Source organism: Perognathus longimembris, chromosome 7 (assembly GCF_023159225.1).
Source record: "Perognathus longimembris pacificus isolate PPM17 chromosome 7, ASM2315922v1, whole genome shotgun sequence".
Taxonomy (NCBI): domain Eukaryota; kingdom Metazoa; phylum Chordata; class Mammalia; order Rodentia; family Heteromyidae; genus Perognathus; species Perognathus longimembris.
The window spans coordinates 3610749-3631457 of record NC_063167.1 but is presented as its reverse complement, the minus strand read 5'-3'; the positions used below and the strand labels follow the sequence as shown (position 1 = coordinate 3631457).

General features: G+C 61.2%; 1 protein-coding gene across 3 annotated transcripts in view; it reads left to right on the top strand.

Moving 5' to 3' along the window:
- Acot7 (acyl-CoA thioesterase 7) overlaps nucleotides 1-20709 on the top strand; it is an 80265-nt gene that overhangs the window by 57133 nt on the left and 2423 nt on the right. For all 3 annotated transcript variants that reach the window (XM_048350145.1, XM_048350144.1, XM_048350146.1), the window contains 2 exons: nucleotides 4801-4917; nucleotides 11356-11540. In XM_048350145.1, coding sequence (XP_048206102.1) covers nucleotides 4801-4917; nucleotides 11356-11540 — 302 coding nt within the window. The remainder of the gene's footprint in view (nucleotides 1-4800; nucleotides 4918-11355; nucleotides 11541-20709) is intronic.

Here is a 20709-nt window from a genome sequence, read left to right as displayed (position 1 = left end):
AAGCCTTTCCTCAGCCCGAGTCACTGGGCTCCACCCGTCCAGCTGCTCTAGGCCCACCCCACCCACCCAGGCAGCTGCTCAGGCACCCCCTCCCCCGCCATGGCCCAGTCACGCTCCACTGGGACATGCCCCATTACTTCCTCCTGTTAAGGTCACCTGCCCGGCCCGTTGCCCAAGCCGGAGCACAGGTGATGCATCTCCCTTCCGTCGCCCCCCTGAACATCCCCGGTTTTTCCTGACCTTGCTGCTGCCTCCCCTGCCTCCTGGGGCCTTGGGGGCCTTTCTTGTACCACTGCTCCCCTCCCCACCCTGACTCCCAAGCTAGTGGCTCCTGCACCGGTGGCTCTTGCCCCAGCCTCTCCCCTGCACACCGGCAGGGCCTCTCGGACGTGACGTTAGACAGGGAGTCTCGCCCTCCCCGCCCTCCTCGCCCCTCAGCCTGTCCTTGGACTGCCACCTTCCTGGCACGTCAGAATCTGCACTCTCGCCCCATCCTGCCACCTTCCGGTCCACCCTACAGCCACGAGCTGTGCTGACCCCCGCGGAGCACCCCGCTTCCCTGCCGGACAGCAGCCTAGGCCGTCGTTTGTCGTAGCAGAGGACAGTGTTCAGGGCCCTGCAGATGAAGCCGCAGGCCCCTATCTGGGCCATTTCCCCCCTCCCAGCCCCTCCCCGAGCTCATCGCCCCCTCAGCCTCCTGCCGACTGTGGGGTCACAGAGCACTGTGGGCTCTGCCCCCCATTGTAGTCCCCACACCACCGGCACAGCGGCTGCGATTTCTTCCCGTCTGCGAGGGGAAGACTGGGACGTGCCCAGTGCGTGGTACGAAGCGCCGACCCGCCCTCGCCCCGGCCCCGCTCACTTCTGTGACAGGCCCTCACCGCCGTCCTCGCTCCCTCAGCCGCCCCGAGGATGCCCGCGCGCCGTGTCTCCCTCGGGGCGGCGTCTGGGCAGAGCACAGCCAGCCCCACCTGGGGAGCCCGGCCGGCACCCGGGCGCGGTGAGCCAGGGCTGGCCCCGTGTCCCGGGGTGTCCCAGCGGAGCGTGACAAGTCAGATGCACTTGGCCTCCTTGCGCTCCCTGACTCATGGCTGGACGCGGCGTGGCCGGGCCGGGCTACACACACACACACGCGCACACACACACGCACGCACACACACACACACACGCTCTGCAATGCTCCAGGCTGCACACACACACACACACACACACACACACACGAGCTCTGCAATGCTCCAGGCTGCACACACACACGCTCTGCAATGCTCCAGGCTACACACACACACACACACACACACACACACACACACACACACACACACACGAGCTCTGCAATGCTCCAGGCTACACACACACACACCCCTCTGCAATGCTCCAGGCTACACACACACACACACACACACACACACACACACACACACACACACACACACACACACACACGAGCTCTGCAATGCTCCAGGCATGCGGGAACCGCCGCTCAGCTCCACCTGGGACCTGGCCACGGCTCCCGCCTTTAGCATTCTGTTACTATCTTTAGAAACTCGTCATCTTTACTCCATTGTGCATTAACTGCCAAAAATAATCCTGACTAGCAAACTTAATTAGCTTCCTGCGCCAGGAATTCCTTGGTCCCCGTCCACAGTGCACGCCGGGTGATAGGACCCAGAGGAGCGGCCCGCGTCCCAGAGCCCGCCCTCACCTGGGTCTTAAAATAGCCCCTGCCACCACCAGAGGTGGGATGCGAGGAAGAAGACACACTTACTACCAGTTGCTTAATATAGGAGGCTGGCACCCACACTTGCCAGTTGGGGCTAAATATAGAAATGGGGGCATCTCAGATCCCGCCCTCCGCGGGCTCCGGGCTGCTTGCGGCGCTGCCAGGCTTTGGAGGCAGCCCGGCCCAGCCGGCGGCCTCGGGAACGGAAAACGAAGCCAAATGAAGCCGCTATTTTTAATCCTGTCAGCATGTTGTCAATACTTTGCGGGGGGGGGGGGGGGAACAACAACAACAAAAAAACCTGTAAGCAGTTAAATGTTAGATTCAAAAATATCTTTGGTACCCAGTATTTATCCACATGCTAGTGACCAACCAAGTCTGGTTTGTTTTTTTTTCACCCTTCCCATAATTCCTGAAGCGAGCGCAGTCTCCAAAGACAGCAAATCTACAATTTTGTTGTCATCTTTTAAATTGCTGATCTTGGGAAGCAAGGACAGCCCACAGAGGACTGTAATTTGCTCGTTACTTTCTCGATGTTGGCGCTCACTGTGCCTAAATGGAGACAGTGAGGGGGCTTTCTGTGGGCACCTGGAAGAGGCATTTTAGACAAGCCTGGCGCTTGGCAGGCAGGGAAGCAAAGGGGCTGGTGGTTTCTCAGGGTGGCAACTTGCCAGCTGGAAGGGCGGCTTTGAAGCAAGCACAGGGCTGTTGTGTTTTGACAAAACTTAACCCACGTCACTTGACACATTGTGATGTTTATGCAGTTGTGAACAGGGGCATTTGTGACAGAAAGCTTTAACAGGCAAGCGCTTCCCAATGGTATGAGAGCCACTCCTGCCCCGGCCTCGTGAGCTCATCTCCTGTGACAAGTGACAAGCAGGCCTCAATTCAGCATGTGCCGCACACATTCAGGCTTGTTTCTCCCTGGCAACAGGGAAGCGGGGGGGGGGGGGGTGGAGGGAGGGGGGTGTTGTACTCCACATTTGATTGTAATTAATCTGTAATTAGTTAACTGAGATCAGTTCCTCTCTTCTCTCTCTCCCTCCCTCCCTCCCTCCCCCCCTCTCTCTCTCCCTCCTTCCCTCCCTCCCTCCCTCCCTCCCCCTCTCCTACTGGAGTTTGCACTAATGCTCTGCTGCTACGCCTGTTTTTCACTGGTTACTTTGGACACGGGGTCTGGCTTTCTGCATGGACACAGGCCGGAACACAATGTGGCTCTCTTAGGCTTCTAGGCTTCCCGTCACTGCTGGGGTGACAGGCTTGTGCCTGCTTCCTTCTGACCCTCCTGCAACTGAGGATTGCCTGGAGCCGCAGCCCACCCACTCTCGGCCCCTTGGATAGTTCAGGACGAGAGGCGCACACCACTGTGCCCAGCCAAAAGTTAGAAAGAGGTCTGGTGAACTTTACTGCCAATGATTTCAGCTTTCGTATGGAAGTGAGAACATGGGATGCTTGCTGTTCCGTCCCTGGCCTATTCCGCCTAACAATACTCTCCAGTTCCATCTGACTTGCTGCAGATGACAGGATCTCCTTCTTCGTTATGCCTGACTAGTATTCCATTGTGTATAGTTGCCACTTATTGGTGATGGACAGCTCAGTTGAGCCGCTTTCTTAGGACTAGTGTCACAAATGTGGCAGAGCAGCTGTCTCTTTGGTGTAAGGATTTCTTTTCTTTGGATGTATTCCCTATTAATAGCAGCATTGTCGGGTTATGTCATATGGTAGTTCTGTTTCCAGTGATAGTTGTTTGTTTTGAACTCAGAATTGGCACTTGCTAGACAGGTGCTTCACCCTTTGACCATGCCTCCAGTCCTTTTTTGCTTTAGTTGTTTTTTCCATAGGGTCTTTTTTAAGGGGGGGGGGATAACCTGGGGTTGGCCTCAGACTGGGGTACTCCTACGTATGGCCTAGGGTAACTTGATTTACAAGTATGTGCCAGCCACCACACCCATATTTTGTTGAGATGGAATCTCACCAAGTTTTTGCCTGGACTGATCTCAAGCCATAATCCTCCCAATCTCTGCCTCCTGAAATATCTGGGATTCCAGAGCCACAGTGCTCAGCCAGCGTTTTCACAGTGTGTATACTAACGTACGTTCCTGTCATACAGTGCCTTTAATACTTTTGCGTGAGATAATGTAAAATTGTTGACTTACGAAATTAAACAAAATTAGAGCCAGGTACTGATAGCTCACGCCTGTAATCCTAGCTACTTAAGCTGAGATCTGAGGACCACAGTTTGAAGCAAGCCGGGGTAGAAATCTCCAGTTAACCATCCAAAAACCAGAAGTGGTGCTGTGGCCCAAAGTGGTAGAGCACTAGCCTTGAGCAAAAGAGATTAGGGACAGTGCCCAGGTCCTGAGTTCAAGCCCCACAACTGACAAAAATTTGTTTTGGAGCATTTTAGATTTTGGCGTAGGAAACCTGCGCAGCCTGTATGGTCAATTCTGGAACATTCAATCAAGTGGAAAAGAAGCCGTGTCCTCCTTAGCCATGTCCACTCCCTGTTCTTGGCCCTGGCAGGTCATGGGGCGGCCCGTCCAGCTCCCGGTCCCCGGTGTCTGGCTTCTTCCTGTTGCCTGGTGCGTCAGTGTGGGTCATTCGTGGTGGACAGATAGGACGCGTTTTGTGGTGGGCATTTGAGTTGTGTCCATTGTTTGGCTATGATGATAAGAGAAAGGTAAACTGTGCACAGGTTTCCGCCCACTGCGTTTTCCTGTTGCTCTTGGGCATTTCACGGTATGGACTGGCAGGACGCTGGGGCGCCTGTCCTGATTTCCATTAGGTAGGAGAGCCTGAGCGCCATGTCCCCGTGGCCCTCCAGGGGGTGTCGTCAGGACGCGCCCTGGCAGAAAGGAGCGTCTGGGAAGGGCAGCACAGGGGCTGTCGTGCACCAGGGACCTACAGTGTCAGCGGGGGCCGTGTTCAGAAGCTCCTCAGGGATGAAATTCCAAATGCGAGCGGCAGTGTGTTGGGCACAGCCGGCGGCAGCTCCTGCTGGGCGAGAGGGGGCTTCTCTCCCGGATGTGGACTCGCTCCCTCTCTCCACTCTCACCTGCCACGTGCCCCTTTCTCCACAGGTGTCACCATGAAGCTCATGGATGAGGTGGCCGGGATCGTGGCTGCGCGTCACTGCAAGACCAACATAGTGACGGCTTCTGTGGATGCCATTAATTTCCATGACAAGATCCGGAAAGGTACCGACCTCTCCTGGCACGGATGAGGGAGGGAGCGGCCCTCAGAACGCTGGGGTCTGTTGGTTGGTGTGCCCCGGGAAACAGGCAGAGCTTTTGCTTGGTCTTGATGAACGCCTTGTGCAGCTGGCATTTATTGGTTGAATATTTCAGTCTGGGGAGGTCTGAAACACCAGCATGATGGCGGTCTCTACCTTCTCAAGTCCAGCACGAACCCCTCTGAAAACAGAGGGTCGGCGGGGCCCTGCACAGCAGTTCCCAGCCGTGTGGCAGGTCCATTGGCTTCATTTGTGCCCCATGGTGACGGCGCCCCAGGTAGCATCTGGTTGGTACCGAGAGGTCCCTGCGCACTCCCTCCTTGGCGGCCCTGATCCCCTTGCCCACGGAGAGAAACCCAGCCCTTGGGGACTTGGGCCCCCCACCCTCTGTGGCCTGCGCGGTGTGGGGGGTATTCTTGCCAGCTTAGGGAGTGTGGACCACAGCACTCTTGGGAAATTGCTCACCCCCAGAGGTGCAGCAAGTGACCTCCCTCCACATGCGGTTGTTCCGTGCAGGGCTGTGGCCTCTGACAGCAGCCAGGCCTGTGAGGTGCAGGTGGGGGGTGGAGTTCTGGAGCCCTGGGGAGCTGTGGGGTGAGGCCAGGCCCTTGCCTTTGGAGGGTACACAAGGGAGAAAACAGCTCAGCCCTCCGGAAGTGCTATGAGCCCCCCAGGGCCCACGTGGCTGGCCGGACGTCCTCCTGGGGAGCCGGCGTGAGTCCTCCAGGGCTCGTGCGCCGGCCTGGTGCCCCTGCTGCCAGAGAGCTGCGTGCTGGGCAGAAGGACCCAGGACTGGGGATGTGGGGCTCACTGAGTTCCGTGACTGAGAGCAGGGTCGGCTGTGCTTAGCCCATGGCTGGGGAGGAGAGGACGGGAGAGACTGCGGCCTTACTCACCTCAGCTTTGTAGGGTCCCTTCCTCACTGACCATGCATGCTGGCAGCAGAGACTGCGGTGTCATTTCACAATTAGCTCTGACTTGTCCTCGGGGTCTCGAGTAGCCTGGGTGCCAGGGGCTGTGTTAAGGAAGCCTTTGGGAAAGAGAATCTCCTCCCATGGGGCTGTGGTATGAGTCCACACCTCTTTCTAGAGCAAACGCCTGGGGAAATTACTGTGATTTGAGCCACGCTGTCAAATACAGATCCAGACCCACAGTGAAGAAAGCACTTAGTGTCTATAGAACTTGCTTTGCTCAAGTTGTCCATGTGTGGCTTTAGAACCAGTGTCCTGGCCCTGAGTTCACACCCCAGTACCTGCAAAGAGAAAACACCCAACACTAAGAAAACTGGAGTCGGATGGTCTTCCTGTAGAAGACATGGGGTGTCTCGGATGGGGCCTGGGAGGGATAGGCTTCCCGTCTCAGGGTGCCTTTATCTGGGCCACCGAGAATGGCACCTTCATTTCTAGAAGCCCTGACCTCTGCAGGACGCCCCGTGTGCACCGAGCCCGGTGGTCAGGACAGCTGACGCGTCGGATGGAGGGCCCTGTCCCCTGCAGCCTGCTCTCAGTGGCCTCCACAGCCGTGGCCTCCGCGCCCCTGGCCTGGGGACCCCTGACGGGCACTTGGGGAGCACAGAGGTTGTTGCTGTTTTCCTAGGTGGTGACATCTTGTTTTGGATATGAGGGAACTTGGGCCAGACTGAAATAGCAGTGGTGGCGTCTGACCTACTTCTGTGCCGTGTCCTCAGGCCCTGAGACGCTGTTACACCTCATTTGTTGTCTTCCGAAGAGTGTCACTCGGGGTCAGGAGCAGTGCTTGGCGCGGGGCCTGCCTGGGTGCGGCCGGGGAGCTGGGTCTCTGTCCACGTGGCTCAGGGTGCATCTGCTGTCCCAGGTGAGGTGGTGGCATTTCGTCTTGAGTGTTTCGTGGCACAGGGCACTGCCACCTTAGACCAGTGCGTACTGTTCTTACAGGAAGGTGCAGGGGGTCACCCGAGTCCTCGTTGGCTCTGGGTTTCTGGTGACACACAAGTTCTGTGTGTCAGCGATTGCCAAGAGGGGCTTGTCATCCCAATTCACTGTGTTCTGAGGTCACCTTGAGCCCCCAGGCTCTAGTGCCTCTGGAGACTCTGTCTCTATTCATCATCACCCCTCCCCTGCAACCAGCTTTATTGTAGACAGGGCTTTCCAGGGCTGACCTGCCAGCACCCCAGCAGAGGTGTGACATGTCCCAGTGTCCAGGGTCAGGTGACATTAGCAGAGCCTGCAGAACTGCTGGCTGCCCCAGCCCTTGCTTTGTCATGTGTCTGTGGCCTGTGGGGCTTGTGAAGAAGGGCGGATGGTTCCCAGGGGCCACTGCACAGGCTCTGGGCAGAAACAGGTTCTGAAACCAAGGTGTTGTCCAGGGCCCCTCCCCCCCCAGGCCTCTGGTGAAGACCCGCCCTGCCTCTTCCGCCCTGGGTGTCCCTTGGCTGGCCTGGCCTGTGGCCACAGCACATCAGTCCCTGCCTGTCTGGTCATAGACCTGCTTCCCATTGAGTCTGTTTCTCAGAAGGCATGCTTAGGACTTGGGCTCCACTTTGATGATGGTCAAGGGTAGTCTCATCTTGAGGTCTTTACCTCAGTTAAATTTGCAAAACCCTTTTTTCCTGCCAGGCACTGGTGGCTCACGCCTGTAATCCCAGCTGCTCAGGAGGCTGACATCTGAGGATCATGGTTTGAAGCCAACCTGGACAGGAAAGTCTGTGGGACTCTTATCTCCAATTAATCACCAAAAAAGAAAGAACGTAAAGCTGTGGCTCAAGATAGAATGCTAATCTTGAGCAGAAAAGGCTCAGGGACAGTGCCTAGGCCCTGCGTTCAAGCCCCAGGACTGACACACAAAACCCAGCAACAACCTTACTCCAAGTAAGGCTTTTGTCTGTGGTCTTGCATGCGCATAAACGATAGGGGACAGGCACTGCTCGTAGTAGAGTATTTGCCTAGAGTGCACAAGGCTGTGCTATGGAGAGCTCCGGGCCAGCTTAGAGCATACCCAGATAAAAAATACTCAAGCCCAGGCCTACAGTGCCAGCGCCTTGGGAGCGGAGACAGGTGGAGCCCTTGCCCAGAAGCTCAAGGCCATGCTCGGACAAGACAGACCGGCTCCCCGAGACCAAAGAAATATCTCATGAGCTTCACCCGGTATTCAGGCTCCTCCTGTGGTAGTTACTTCTAAACACTGGAACTACCCAGTTTACCTTCCAACCTGGGCAGCTGTGTTCATTTTTAGGCTTAAACAGCAGATGGGGTTACCTGGCAGTTCTGGGGGTAAAGTCAAGGTGCCACCGGACAGGCTCTTGGTGGACTCCGCCCCTCTGCTCCCCACTGCTACCAACTTGCATTCCGTGGCCCACGGCCCATCCTCCCAGCCCGGCCCGTCCTCCCAGCCCGGCCCGTCCTCCCAGCCCTGCCCGTCCTCCCAGCACGCATACCCGGTTTCTTCTCCCACTCTCTCCCCTGGGCTCTCCGGGGTGCGCCGGCCCCCCTGCATTCGCCGGGTTTCTCCCCACCTCAGGTCTTTAGCCTGACCCCATCTGTAAAGTCCCTTTGGCCACGTAAGGCCGGTTCTCAGGCTCCGGGACTATCGTTCTGAGCACCACAGTTCACTTACACGGCCGCGCGTTCACGAGCGCTGCCTTTTCCTGTCCTACACGTGTCAGTGCGAGGAGGTGGGCAGGACTCGGGGGAGGTCCCGTGCCAGCCAGGGCTCTGTGTAGCCGGGGCCCCCGTGAGCACGCCACGTGTGGGCATGCCGGTCTGCAGCCGTCGCAGGCTTTCCCCAGCCACCGAGTCTGCGACCTGGGGAGACGGGGCGGCTTAGTGCTCCTCCTGAGCTGGAGATGCAAGCGCTAACCCTGTCTGCCCATCGTCTCCACTCGAATGTGCAGAGAAAAGAACGTGGGCTGGGCACTGCAGACGCGGACTGTCGGCCTGCGGACGGCTCCTGGTTCACGGGGCCTGTTGGGAACGTGGGACAGCTCCTCAGGGATGGTGGTGTCCTGTTGAGGATGGCATTGTGCTGGGCCCCTTCCTGGCCACCTTTTCCAGAGTTGCCACGCTTATGCAGACCCTGAGGTGGGGTAGGGAGCCTGGGGCCTCCACACCACAGCACAGGACAAGTCGCTCCAGCCAGCCAGGGGTGCGTACAAGACTGGAAGGCCCTCACAGACAGAGAGCACTGGAGGAGGAGACAGCCCCCTGCCTGGCCTGGGCAGAGTCCTGGGATGGGAGGCTTGAGCTGAGCTGCAGAGGGGGACCCAGGCCGCAGGAGAGGGAGGAGGCCGTCTGGGAACAGGAGACACCGTTGTGAGTAATTGTGGAAGCGAGGTCAGGGTGGGCGGCCCCGGCACCCTGGCAGGCCTGACCGTCTCAAGCACTACAGGCCCCCCGAGGCCGCGGGCTCCTCCTCGGCCACTGGGACTCGGGATCTGTCTCCCGACTCAAAAGCTTCAAGTTCAGTCTCAGCCCATTAGTAGCCAGATCTGTGTCCACCCTGAGGCTTGCCCACCGGAGGGTGGACGGGCTCGGGGTAGGGCGTGGTGTCGTCGTGGGTGGGAGGCGATGGGGCGTGGAGGGCGTGGAGGGCGTGGAGGGCTCTGCAGGCCCCTCTGTGGATTTGGTGCCTGTGAGCCCACGTCAGTCTTTGACACGTGAGAGGAAGTCTGGGCTTCCTCTCCTGGGCAGGCTGTGCTCGTTTGCTTGGCTCGGGCATCGCCCCCACCTCGTGGTCGTCAGCGAGCAGGATGTTGGCCAGGCATGCGGGGAGGGAGACAGAGATACCGCAAGACTCAAGGGTGGCCAGGTCACCTTGCAGCCCCTGAGCTGTCAGTTGGGCCATTCTGCATGTGCTGGGGCCTGTGTCCTGGCATGTGTCTAGGGACATGCGACCGTGTGACTATGTCCACTGCAGCCCACGTCACGTCCCCTGCCACTGACCACGTGGCTCCTTCCTTCTCTCCCAGAAATGGCCGCATCCAGCACAAAGCACCCCCAGTAAGTATGAAGTTGAATGTGGCATAGAACTTCCTGGTACTTGTTAACATAGAGTAGCCTATGTTGCCCCCATTGACTCTCTCTCTCTCTCTCTCTCTCTCTCAGTGTGTCTTGTGGGGCCTGTCTCAAAGCTGGTGGGGAAATGGGGTCTCATGGGGCCTTGTAGCTGGCACTGGTCCCTGCACCCTAGGTTCAGGGGCTTGCACAGAGAGTGGGGAGGCGTTCCAGCCATGCTGGGGAGTGACAGCAGTCAGGCACCAGCCCTTGCCTGGAGGCCCCGGCAGGCAGTAATATCAGTGGTGCTAATGACTGAGCCAGCCCTGGGCCCACACAGGGCACCCCCCCTCCCCCGGGGACAGGTCCTTTCAGGTCCACTTATAGCAGCCAAGAAGAGCCCTGAGAGCTGAGATTAAGAGATTGTACTGAGGGGCTGGGGATATGGCCTAGTGGCAAGAGTGCTTGCCTCATATACATGAGGCCCTGGGTTCAATTCCCCAGCACCACATATACAGAAAATGGCCAGAAGTGGCACTGTGGCTCAGGTGGCAGAGTGCTAGCCTTGAGCAAAAAGAAGCCAGGGACAGTGCTCAGGCCATGAGTCCAAGGCCCAGGACTGGCCAAGAAAAACAAACAGAGAGAGAGAGAGATTATACTGAGGTCAAGGACAACCAAGGCCAGGCTACAGAGGGGTTCATGTGGCAGGGGTCCGGGTCTTAGAGTAAAGGCCTAGGCGGAACCCCGTATGGCCAGGGGCATGGGAGATCCAGAGGGGATGACTTAGGGTTGAGGGAGAAAGGAAGGAACCCCAGGGACCCCACCAAACAATGCAGACTCAAGGGAGCAGGGAGCCTGAGGAGGAGTCTTACAGGATGTCCGCAGCTCAGGGAACAAAGCTGCAGTCCCCAGGCAAGACCAGCGGAAAGACTGATGGGTGGACACCTCGACCCCACCTTGGACAGGGTGGGGACGGCATGGGCCATAGCAAGAGGTGGCTCCAGAGAGTCCTGGGACCATGGGCCGTTTGACAGCATGGCTGTGTCAGTCCATTGTAGAGAATGAAGGCTCTAGAATGTTCTTTGGTGGTGTGGCCCTATGGGCAGCAGCAAGTCTGTAGAGAGAAGGGCAGGTTGCCGATGTGACCTAAGGAAGGACTTAGACACTCACACCAGTGGCCCTGAGGAGGCAGGGCCAGACCTGGTGGTGACGGAGATCCTGAGGACAGAGGACACGGCCGACGCGTGACATAACACACAGGGGCTACTAACGGTGCCTTCTAATGGTTTGTCATACCTGTGTCCCGGTGCTCCTGTGTCTTCTAACCACGTGTCTTTTAACCGTCCTGGGTCGTGCGACTTCCCCCCGGCCATCCGTGGAGGTGGAGGCCCCACCGGCACCCCCTCCTGACACCTCCTGCCCTCCCTCCCTCGTAGGCTACGTCATCACCATCTCGGGGCGCATGACCTTCACGAGCAATAAGTCCATGGAGATCGAGGTCCTGGTGGACGCCGACCCTGTGGTGGACAACTCACAGAAACGCTACCGGGCTGCCAGTGCCTTCTTCACCTACGTGTCCCTGAGCCAGGAGGGCAAGCCGCTGCCCGTGCCGCAGCTGGTGGTGAGTGCGCGTCCGCGGGCTGGGCGGACGGACGGGGCGAGGCCCTGAGGAAGCAGCCGCACCGTGGGAGCGCTGGACACACAGGCCCCGGGAATCCCCGGTGCTGCACGGGGGTGGGGACCCGGCTGGCGGCTGTGTGTCAGAGGCCTTTGGAGACCCCAAGGGAAGGGCTCTGGCAGGTGGCCTCAGCCCGTGGGTCACGTGGTGGAGAGCACGCCACCCCAGGACGAGAGCTCTCAGGGCGTCCCTCTGCACTGGGCCTCAGCTGGGCCCCGCCCTGGGGGAAGACGCCCCGCTGCCCGGATTCCCACCAGGGCCCTAGCGCCTCGCCGTTGTGTGGCCGGCACGTGCTTTGTGTGCGCGCGCCTTGGCTGCCTTCTCTGTGGAGTTGCACTGGGCGTGGAACCTATTCCACGCACAGGTACGTGGGGCCCAGTCGGGTGCCTCGCTCTCTGCCGGGCTACCACTCCTTCCTGGAGCCCCCTCCCAGACGGAGGCGCGGTCCGCCAAGACGCGGGGGAGAGGGGACCTCAGGGCTGTGGAGGGATGGGGTGAGGCCTCTGTGAGGAAGGCGCCCGCGAGGGGCTGTGCAGGGCACAGACAGCCAGCGGCAGAGAGAGCGCGACTCGAGAGGTGGCCAGCGGACAGGACAGAGCCGGGGCTCGCCGGGGAACATCCGGGCCATTCCTCCTGAAGATGGCTGCGGGGGGTGCGGCCTGCAGGCCGCCCACAAATGGGCGTAAGACCAAGGTCATCCCACCTGCTGGGACACCATCTTGACAAGGCCTGGCCCTGCTTAGGAGGCACGCGCCGCCACGGAGGGTCCCTGCCGGCCCTGCGCCGTGGGCCGCCGCCTCCTCAGCGGGCAGCACACTCCCCAGCCTTGGGCTTCCCGGCACTGCTGCCCTGCCCCACCAGGCAGTCTAAGACCCCAGAGGACCCCAGCTCGGGCCGGGCCTGGGCCTGTGCCGAGAGCAGGCGAGGATGGAGGGCCGCCCACCCGGCAGAGGAGGCGCAGGTACTGAGAGTTTGGGGGAAGGGTTGCCTGAAGCCAGGCGGCGCGACCTCTGCCCTCCCTGTGGATCTGGGGTGTTCTCCCTGGGGCCCACCGGTAGGCGTGCACGTAAGCCGGCAGGGAGGCGGGTCGGACGCCTGGGGGGGGGGGGCTGGCAGCTCTAGCGGGGTCTCCACGGTGCATGCTTAGAGGCCAGCAACAGGAGCCTGCGTCCCGGGCTGGGCGCCCCCAGCCACGTGCCTGCGCTGAGGGCCCCTCCTACCCCCGCCTCCCTGCCCCCACTGGGGCTCGTCTTCAAGCTCCCGTCTATTTTTAGCTGCCGTCCCCAGGGCCCGCTGACACGGAAGGCAGCCTCTCTGTTCTGCTCAGAGGCGCTGCCGCCTGATGAATACTTGATGCTGGCGGGGCGGCCGGCACACCGCGGTCCTGGCGGCTGCTGTGCTTCCCCGGCTGATGGCCAGACCCGGCCAGCCTGGGCAGGCACCCAGGCCCTGCTGCCCCCACCCCACCCCACCCCACCCCACCTGCGGGCGCAGCTCGAGGCTAGGAGGAGCCCCACTGGCCTGTGGGGAGGGACAACGGGGACCCTCCTCTCGTGACTCAGGACTGGCTCTCTGGGCACCAGCACCCGGGTGGCCCAGCACCTCAACGTGGGCTTGCTTCCAGTGGGGTCAGCGGTTCTAGTCCTCGGGAGGGTGAGGGCCATCCTGAGTCCGCACGGGCCAGGGGACGTCCGTGGCACCTGTACGGGGTCCTGGGGTCACCCATAAGAACTTGTAGCAGAAGGATCCGACCCAGCTGCCCATCACTGAGTGTCCAGGCAGTGCTAGGGACCGTCATTCTGGGTGGGAGCGGGGGGGCCCCGATCTGGCTTCGCTGTTAGCCATGAAACACCAGGAGCCTGCTTTCTGGGTTGAGAGGGGACGCGATGAAGAAGTTGGGAGCATGGCCGTGTTCTCTGCTCTTCTGCAGCCAGGCTCACGTCGCCCGTGGTGATGAGACACAGCTTCTCCCATCCGCTCAGCCCACTCGAGGGCCGAGGGCCATGCCTAGTGAGCTCCTACCGGCCTCACAGCTGGAGTGCTGGCCACTTGTCAGAGGGATAAAACACGAGAGGAAAGGTTGACCTTGCCCCGTAGTTGTTCTTGTTTGGTGGGCTGGTGCTGGTGCCAGTAGTGGAACTTGAGCTTGTAACTTAGGCACTGCCCCTTGGCCCTCCTATTTGAGTCACAGCTTTGCTTCTGGCTCTTGGTAGTCAATTGGAGATGAGAGTCTCGGGGACGTTGGGGCCCTTGAGCCTTCAGTCCTCAGACCTCAGCCTCCTGAGTTACGGGCGCGAGCCCCTGGCACCTGGCTGCTCAGTGTTTAGATTTCCATCATGGCTGCTTGGCAGGATGGCGGGAGGGTGTGGGGAGCAGAGCCGCTCACCACAGGGTGGCGGGAGGGTGTGGGGGAGCAGAGCCGCTCACCACAGGGTGGCCGGGCAGCGGAGGAGTGGGGACAGGGGCACCGGTCCCGCCAGGGTCCCCCAGTGGCCTCCTTCCAACCAGGCCCACCATCCGGCTTCCATCGTTTCCCAGGAGTGCTATCAAAGGGTGACTCCGCCTCATAGCCTGTCACCTCCCCGTAGCAGCGCCGCCATCTGGGGCCACATCCTCAGCACATCACCAATCCACAGTGGCCGGGGCTGTCCTCATCTCGGCTGCTGTCTGCTTAGTAAGATGGCGTCCACTGAGGCCAGCAAGATTTCATAGCAGAGGAGGCTAAGTAGGGGGCCCTTTCTCCTCCCATCAGGAGTGGGGGAGTGTCCCCCTCCGCATGGAAGGAGAGTGAAGATCCTGTTAGCTGGCCTTGGGGCTGCTAGAACCTGGGCTCTGTCTAGGACCATCTGAAGACGGAGCTGTGTCCTATCTTCCCTGAGCTGGCCTCTGCAGGCGTGGCTCCGTCCTGTGGCCTCTGCAGGCGTGGGCTCCGTCCTGTGGCCTCTGCAGGCGTGGCTCTATCCTGTGGGCTCCACCCTGTGGCCTCGGCAGGCATGGCTCCATCCTGTGGCCTCTGCAGGCGTGGGCTCCATCCTGTGGCCTCTGCAGGCGTGGGCTCCATCCTGTGGCCTCTGCAGGCGTGGGCTCCATCCTGTGGCCTCTGCAGGCGTGGCTCTATCCTGTGGGCTCCGTCCTGTGGCCTCTGCAGGCGTGGCTCTATCCTGTGGGCTCCGTCCTGTGGCCTCTGCAGGCGTGGCTCTATCCTGTGGGCTCCGTCCTGTGGCCTCTGCAGGCGTGGGCTCCATCCTGTGGCCTCTGCAGGCGTGGGCTCCATCCTGTGGCCTCGGCAGGCGTGGGCTCCATCCTGTGGCCTCTGCAGGCGTGGGCTCAATCCTGTGGCCTCGGCAGGCGTGGGCTCCATCCTGTGGCCTCTGCAGGCGTGGCTCTATCCTGTGGGCTCCGTCCTGTGGCCTCTGCAGGCGTGGGCTCCATCCTGTGGGCTCTGCAGGCGTGGGCTCCATCCTGTGGGCTCTGCAGGCGTGGCTCCGTCCTGTGGGCTCTGCAGGCGTGGGCTCCATCCTGTGGGCTCTGCAGGCGTGGGCTCCATCCTGTGGGCTCTGCAGGCGTGGGCTCCATCCTGTGGGCTCTGCAGGCGTGGGCTCCATCCTGTGGGCTCTGCAGGCGTGGGCTCGGTCCGGGCCTCGGGAGGGTGGACTGGGCCCCTGCCTTGTGTGTGGTGGTGGGGGGGGGTGTACGCGGTGTCTGAGGTGTGGCCTCCAGCCAGATCCTGTGCGGTGCGACCCAGCGCACTGGCTTTCTCGGCTGTCTGCTGTGCCATGCTCGTCAGTGCCGGGACCTTGGTGCCGGCCCCGGTGGTCTTGGGCTTCCTGAGTGCTCGCACCCCATCCCTCTGAGGCAGCCGCACCCACAGGTGTCCACCCCCGTGGGCTTCGTGAGTCTCCACAGCGCTCTGGTGGGCGGAAGAGCCTAGAAGCCGTCTGCACTGGGGTGACCCGAGTGCAGCTGCCGGCGGCGGGGCCTCTAGCTGTGTCTCAGAGCCACCAGGGGCCACTGCTCTGGTCCCTCCGCGTGGAGGTCACTCAGTGACCCTCTGACGAAAGGCCTTGTGGGCGGGCGGGAGGCGGCCTCCGACAATCAGCCCTGCTCCCAGGGTCTCGTGAGGCAGCAGCGGGAGGCCAGGCCAGGCGGCCTCCCCGTCGTCCCTGTCCTCGCCCCAGCCTCGGCCCCGGGCAGGGCAGGAGCGGGAGGCCGTTCTCCATGCCCCGCCTGGCAGGAGCGCGCACAGCCTGTCCTCCTGCGTAGGAAGGAAAGGTCCTCACCTCGGGGAGATCTCAGTGTTATAGAAACCCGGATATCACGGGCCCCCAAAAGTTTTGAGGGTCCCAAAGGACCGCACAGCCCAAAGAGGCATTGAGTACTTTTTGGCCAGGATGGGGGGCGTCTGCCACCACCATGGGGTCTGCCTGCGCTCGGTCTCTGCCTCCCTCTCTTTAGCCGGGGCTTAGCTTGGAGGGCTGGGCACTGCTCAGCCTGGGGAGGCAGGCCCGGCCCCCCCCCGCGGCCAGCCGCCCACAGGGAGCCACAGAGGCGCCCCACACCCCACCGCCTCTCGGGATTCGCAGGCAGGCTGTCTTGTGCTAGAACATGCCAAAATCCTGCCACTGCCCTGCCCCGACGACTGGCCAGTGTCCAGCTACTTGAAATGGCCTCGGAACCCCACCTCCCCTAGAAGCGGGGTGCCTTCTACGCTCAAGGTCCTAGCCAGGGAGGACGCCGCGTCCTTTCCTCGCTTCCCTCCGCCTCTCTGCGAGGGCCCCCAGGTCCAGCGTGTCCTCAGCCGGGCATGCGCCGCGAGCCTCCACGGCAGGGCCTCGGCGAGGCGGGGCACCTGAGGCCCTGCTGCGTCACCATCCCGGCCCCGCCGAGCTCGGCCGTGAGGACTCTTCTAGATTTGACGGGGGCTGGGGGGTGCCGGTTGATTGAGGGAGGAAAAAAGCCTAAGTTTTGCCTGGGCACTAGGGGCTCACGCCTGTCCTCCTCACGACTCAGGAGGCTGAGATCTGAGGATCGTGATTTGAAGCCAGCCCGGCAGGAAAGTCCCTGAGACGCTTACCTCCCACCAACTACTCAAAAAAACTGGAGTGGCGCTGTGGCTCAAGTGGTAGAGCACCTGCCTTGAGCAGAAAGCTCAGGGACAGTGTCCAGGCCAGAGTTCAAAGACCCGCACCAAAAAAAAAAAAAAAAAAGACATCCTAGTTTTGGCCATTCATGTATTTGTTCAACAAATGAGTCCCTGTATCCCCCCCCCGCCCCCCTTGCTGGCCTCCAGGAAGTAAGAGCTGCAGGGCTTAGCGTGAGCCCACGGGGGAGGGGCGCTAAAATCCGTGTGCCCAGCGGCTCACGCGTGTCATCCTAGCTAACCCAGGAGGCTGAGCTCCGAGGCCCAAAGTCAGAAGCCAGCTGGGGCAGGAATGTGTGTACATAAGACTCTAACCTCCACCTAACCAGCAAAAAGCTGGAAGTAGAGCTGTGGCTCAAGAGTGCTTTAGCAAAATAAATGAAGGTAGCACCCAGACCCTGAGATCCAGAACACACACACACACACACACATGCACACACATACACACGCGCACGCACATGCACACACACACGCACGCACATGCACACACATACGCACACACACATGTATGCATGCACGCACGCATGCACATGCACACATACACACGCACATGCACACACATGTATGCATGCACGCGCACATGCACATGCACACATACACACGCACACACACGCACATGCACACACATACAGACGCACACGCACATGCACACACGCACACACATGCACATGCACACGCACGCACACACATGTATGCATGCACGCACGCATGCGCATGCACACATACACACACGCACATGCACACACATACACACGCATGCACATGCACACACATACACACGCACGCACACACACACACATGTATGCATGCACGCGTGCATGCACACTTGGGGCCCAGAAGGAGCCTGAGCTGACTTCTCATCCTCCCATTGGCGCACCTGATCCTCCCTCCACTTCTGTCTTCTTTACTCTTGGGGGGGCGGGGTTCCCCGCTGCACACAGGAGCAGTTATGTCAGGGTAGGAGCCGCCAGGTGATTGTGACGGCCCGGCCCGTTCTTGAGCCTCCGCTGCTTCCCACTGCGGCTGCTGCGCCATCTTGGCCCCGTCCTCAAGCGGAGCCAGACCCAGTGGGCGCAGTGGCCCCCGTCTTTCCACACAGCGTCCCTCAGCAGGCCGTCTCGCTAACAAGTGCCCCCGATAACCGTCCCAAGACCCTTCTCGACTTCCATTAGAACTTGGGAGAGGATGGGCCTGGGGCTGCTTAATTAAGAGGATTTGTGTCCCAGAGGATCCTGGGAAAATGGCCTGTCACCCTGGGGAGGCCTCTCCATGGCAGACATTCACTAATTACAAAAAGGACAAGCTATTGATTTTACTGAGGGAGGAGGGTTACTCATCCTCGGTGCCACATTCCAAATGTGTGTTCTCAAAGCATAGAAAATGCAAAATGGAAAACATTTGGTTTGCAGTGTGAGGCTCGGAAAGCCGCAGGCTTCCCTGCAGAGGAAGCGAGCCCCGAGACCGCGCTTGGCAGGGCATGCAGGGAGGAGGCGGGCAGGCTAGGAAGGGCCCCCCCCCCCCAGGGCCACGCCCGAGGGTGGAGGCAGCCACGCACTTTGACCTGCCACTCCTGTGGGTGACCTGCTTCACGATGCCCGCGCCACAGCTGCGGCCCCAGGGCTGTGCTGGAAGACAGCAGGCTGGCCCTCCTTGAGCACCCGGCCAGTGGAAGGCGAGCCCCAAAGCTGAGGCCCACAGCCCCGCCCTCGCCAGCCTCCCTGGCCTTCCACCGCGGCCCCTCATCCATCCGCAGGGCCCCTGCTCCCCAGGCTGACGCAGACCCCCGGGCTCCCCCTTTACTCTGGCTGTGCACAGGAACCCCCAGAGCCCAGTGGTAGCCTGTCCCCAAGACCCGCGGCGGCCTCTCCTCCCTGTGAGAGCCTCCGGCTTGGGAAGCAGCACTTGGCTTCCGGTGAAAAGGCTTTTCCCTCCCCCCTCCACCGCAGCCAGCAGCTCTGTGTTTGTTTACTTTGCCTGTGAGAGGAGATGGCAGCTGTGTTGTGGGTGGGGGCCTTGCAGGGGGAGCCATCTGCCTCCTCCTGCCCGCTCCAGGCCCTGCAGGGCCGGGGCAGCCCCCCAGTCACCGAGGGGGAGAGCTGTTTACCAGAGGGGCGGCCCGGGAAGCCGAGTGCCCGCCAGCCCCATCCACCCAGACACAGCCCCGGCGCTCTGCTGTTTCCGCCCTGGCTGGAGCCCCTCCCCCCAAGGAACCAGGGGTGACCATGCTTGCAGGTCCCCACGGTGCTCCTAGGCCTGCCCCAACTCGGCCTCCGAGCCCAGAACATCCAGCACACGCCGAGATGGGGAGAGCGGCGGGGCGGCCGGCCGGCCACCCTGAGGCCCTGTGCTGGGTGTTGGCTTCACAACCTCCGGACGTCCCGGCATTTCAGCCTGTCCCCCCTCGGGCCAAGCATCCTGCCCCTTTGACTGATTCTGGAATCCTCGCTGCGCTGGCAGCGGCCGCGTTTTGGAACTGCATGGAGGAGGGCGTCCCCTGGTTGAGGGGGAACTAGCTCAGCAGCAGCGCCCCAGGCTCACGGGGCTCCCCTGGGGTTTGCACCCAGGCCCTGAGGAGAGCCCAGCTGTGCGGCTGCTCTTCCTCGTTGTGCTGGTGCTCCCCCGTGAGGGTGTCTGCCCCCCTTCCCCTCCCCCCTCGCGTCCCGGAAGGAGAGTTCCCTGCTCGGGTCTGGCTTTCCCTAGCATGCCAGCCCGCCGCTGCGCTCCGGCCATCTCTGGCATCTGGAGGGCCTCATGTTTGTGTTGCCAGAGTGCACCGGGGCCCCCGTGGCGGCCACCCCGCGTGCCGACACACACAGTGTGGTGGAGCCTGGGACGGGCGCGCCACAGGAGGGGACCGGCGCGTGCCCTGCCCCAGGAGCGGGCGGGCGGGGTCACCACCTGACCTGCCCCCTGCGGGGCGCCGGGCGACGGCCGCCTGCCGGGCTCCAGCGGGCTCTGAGGGCGCCTGCAGACTTGGCTGCGGTGTCCGGGGGTCCTCCTGGAGCACCCCAAAGCCTCTCACCACCCCCCTGGAGAGAGAAGGGGTGGCTGGGTGGCATCTGGGCGCCCGGGGGAGTGCACCGTGCGCACAGGGCCTCCGGGCCGCCTCAGGACTAGGGAAGCACGGGTGTCCCCAGCTCGTCCCTCGGGGATGCGGCATCTGCCCCCGGTGTCGGCCCTGCCTGCCGTGGCGAAGCCAGGGCCTTGGGGTCGTTTGTCCCTGCGGAAAGAGCAGCTGCCCCTTGTGTCTAGTAGTTACCGGAAAGAAAAAAAACCCCTCAGCTTACCTGCCCCTGGCCAGTCTGTGTCTGTGGCCCTGTCCACCAGCCCTGCCCGCCGCACCTGGGTTTGGGGGTTTGTTTTTCAGTACTGGCGGTGGGGGAGTTAAACTGAGGGCCTTTTACTTGCCAAGCAGGCACGTGCTACCACTAAGCCACGCCCCCGGCCCGGTCCCGCTAAGCCACGCCCCCGGCCCGGTCTCCTGGTTGCTTTGGAGATGATAGCCTCTCATCCTGCCTGTGTATTTGAGGCCTTTTTAGGCCTCTTGTCACTGGCATCGGAGACATGCTGTGCCACATCCAGCTTCCCTCCACTGAGGCAGAATCCCCAACTTGTCTGCCTGAGCTAGCCAGGAGTCACGAACCTCCCAATATCAGCCTCCGATGTAGCTCGGAGTACAGGAATGGGCCCTGGCTCTCACCCGAGTCACCCTGAAGCAATCTCATACATCATAGCCTGACTTCCCGCACCCCAGTGGGAGCCTGAAGCAGGCGGACTCTGTCTCACAGGGAGTGGCCGTGGGCCCCGGCAGCTCCCCGCCCGGCAGAGTCCCCGCCCCCGGCCTGCCTTCACATAGGCTGCCTGGCCCAGGTCCTCGGGTCCGGCTGCCTTTCAACTTGTATACTCTCGGTTTTGAAGATTGCTTTATTCCTAAGCCTCTGCCTTCATTTCCCTCTCCAAGGGGGCAGAGGG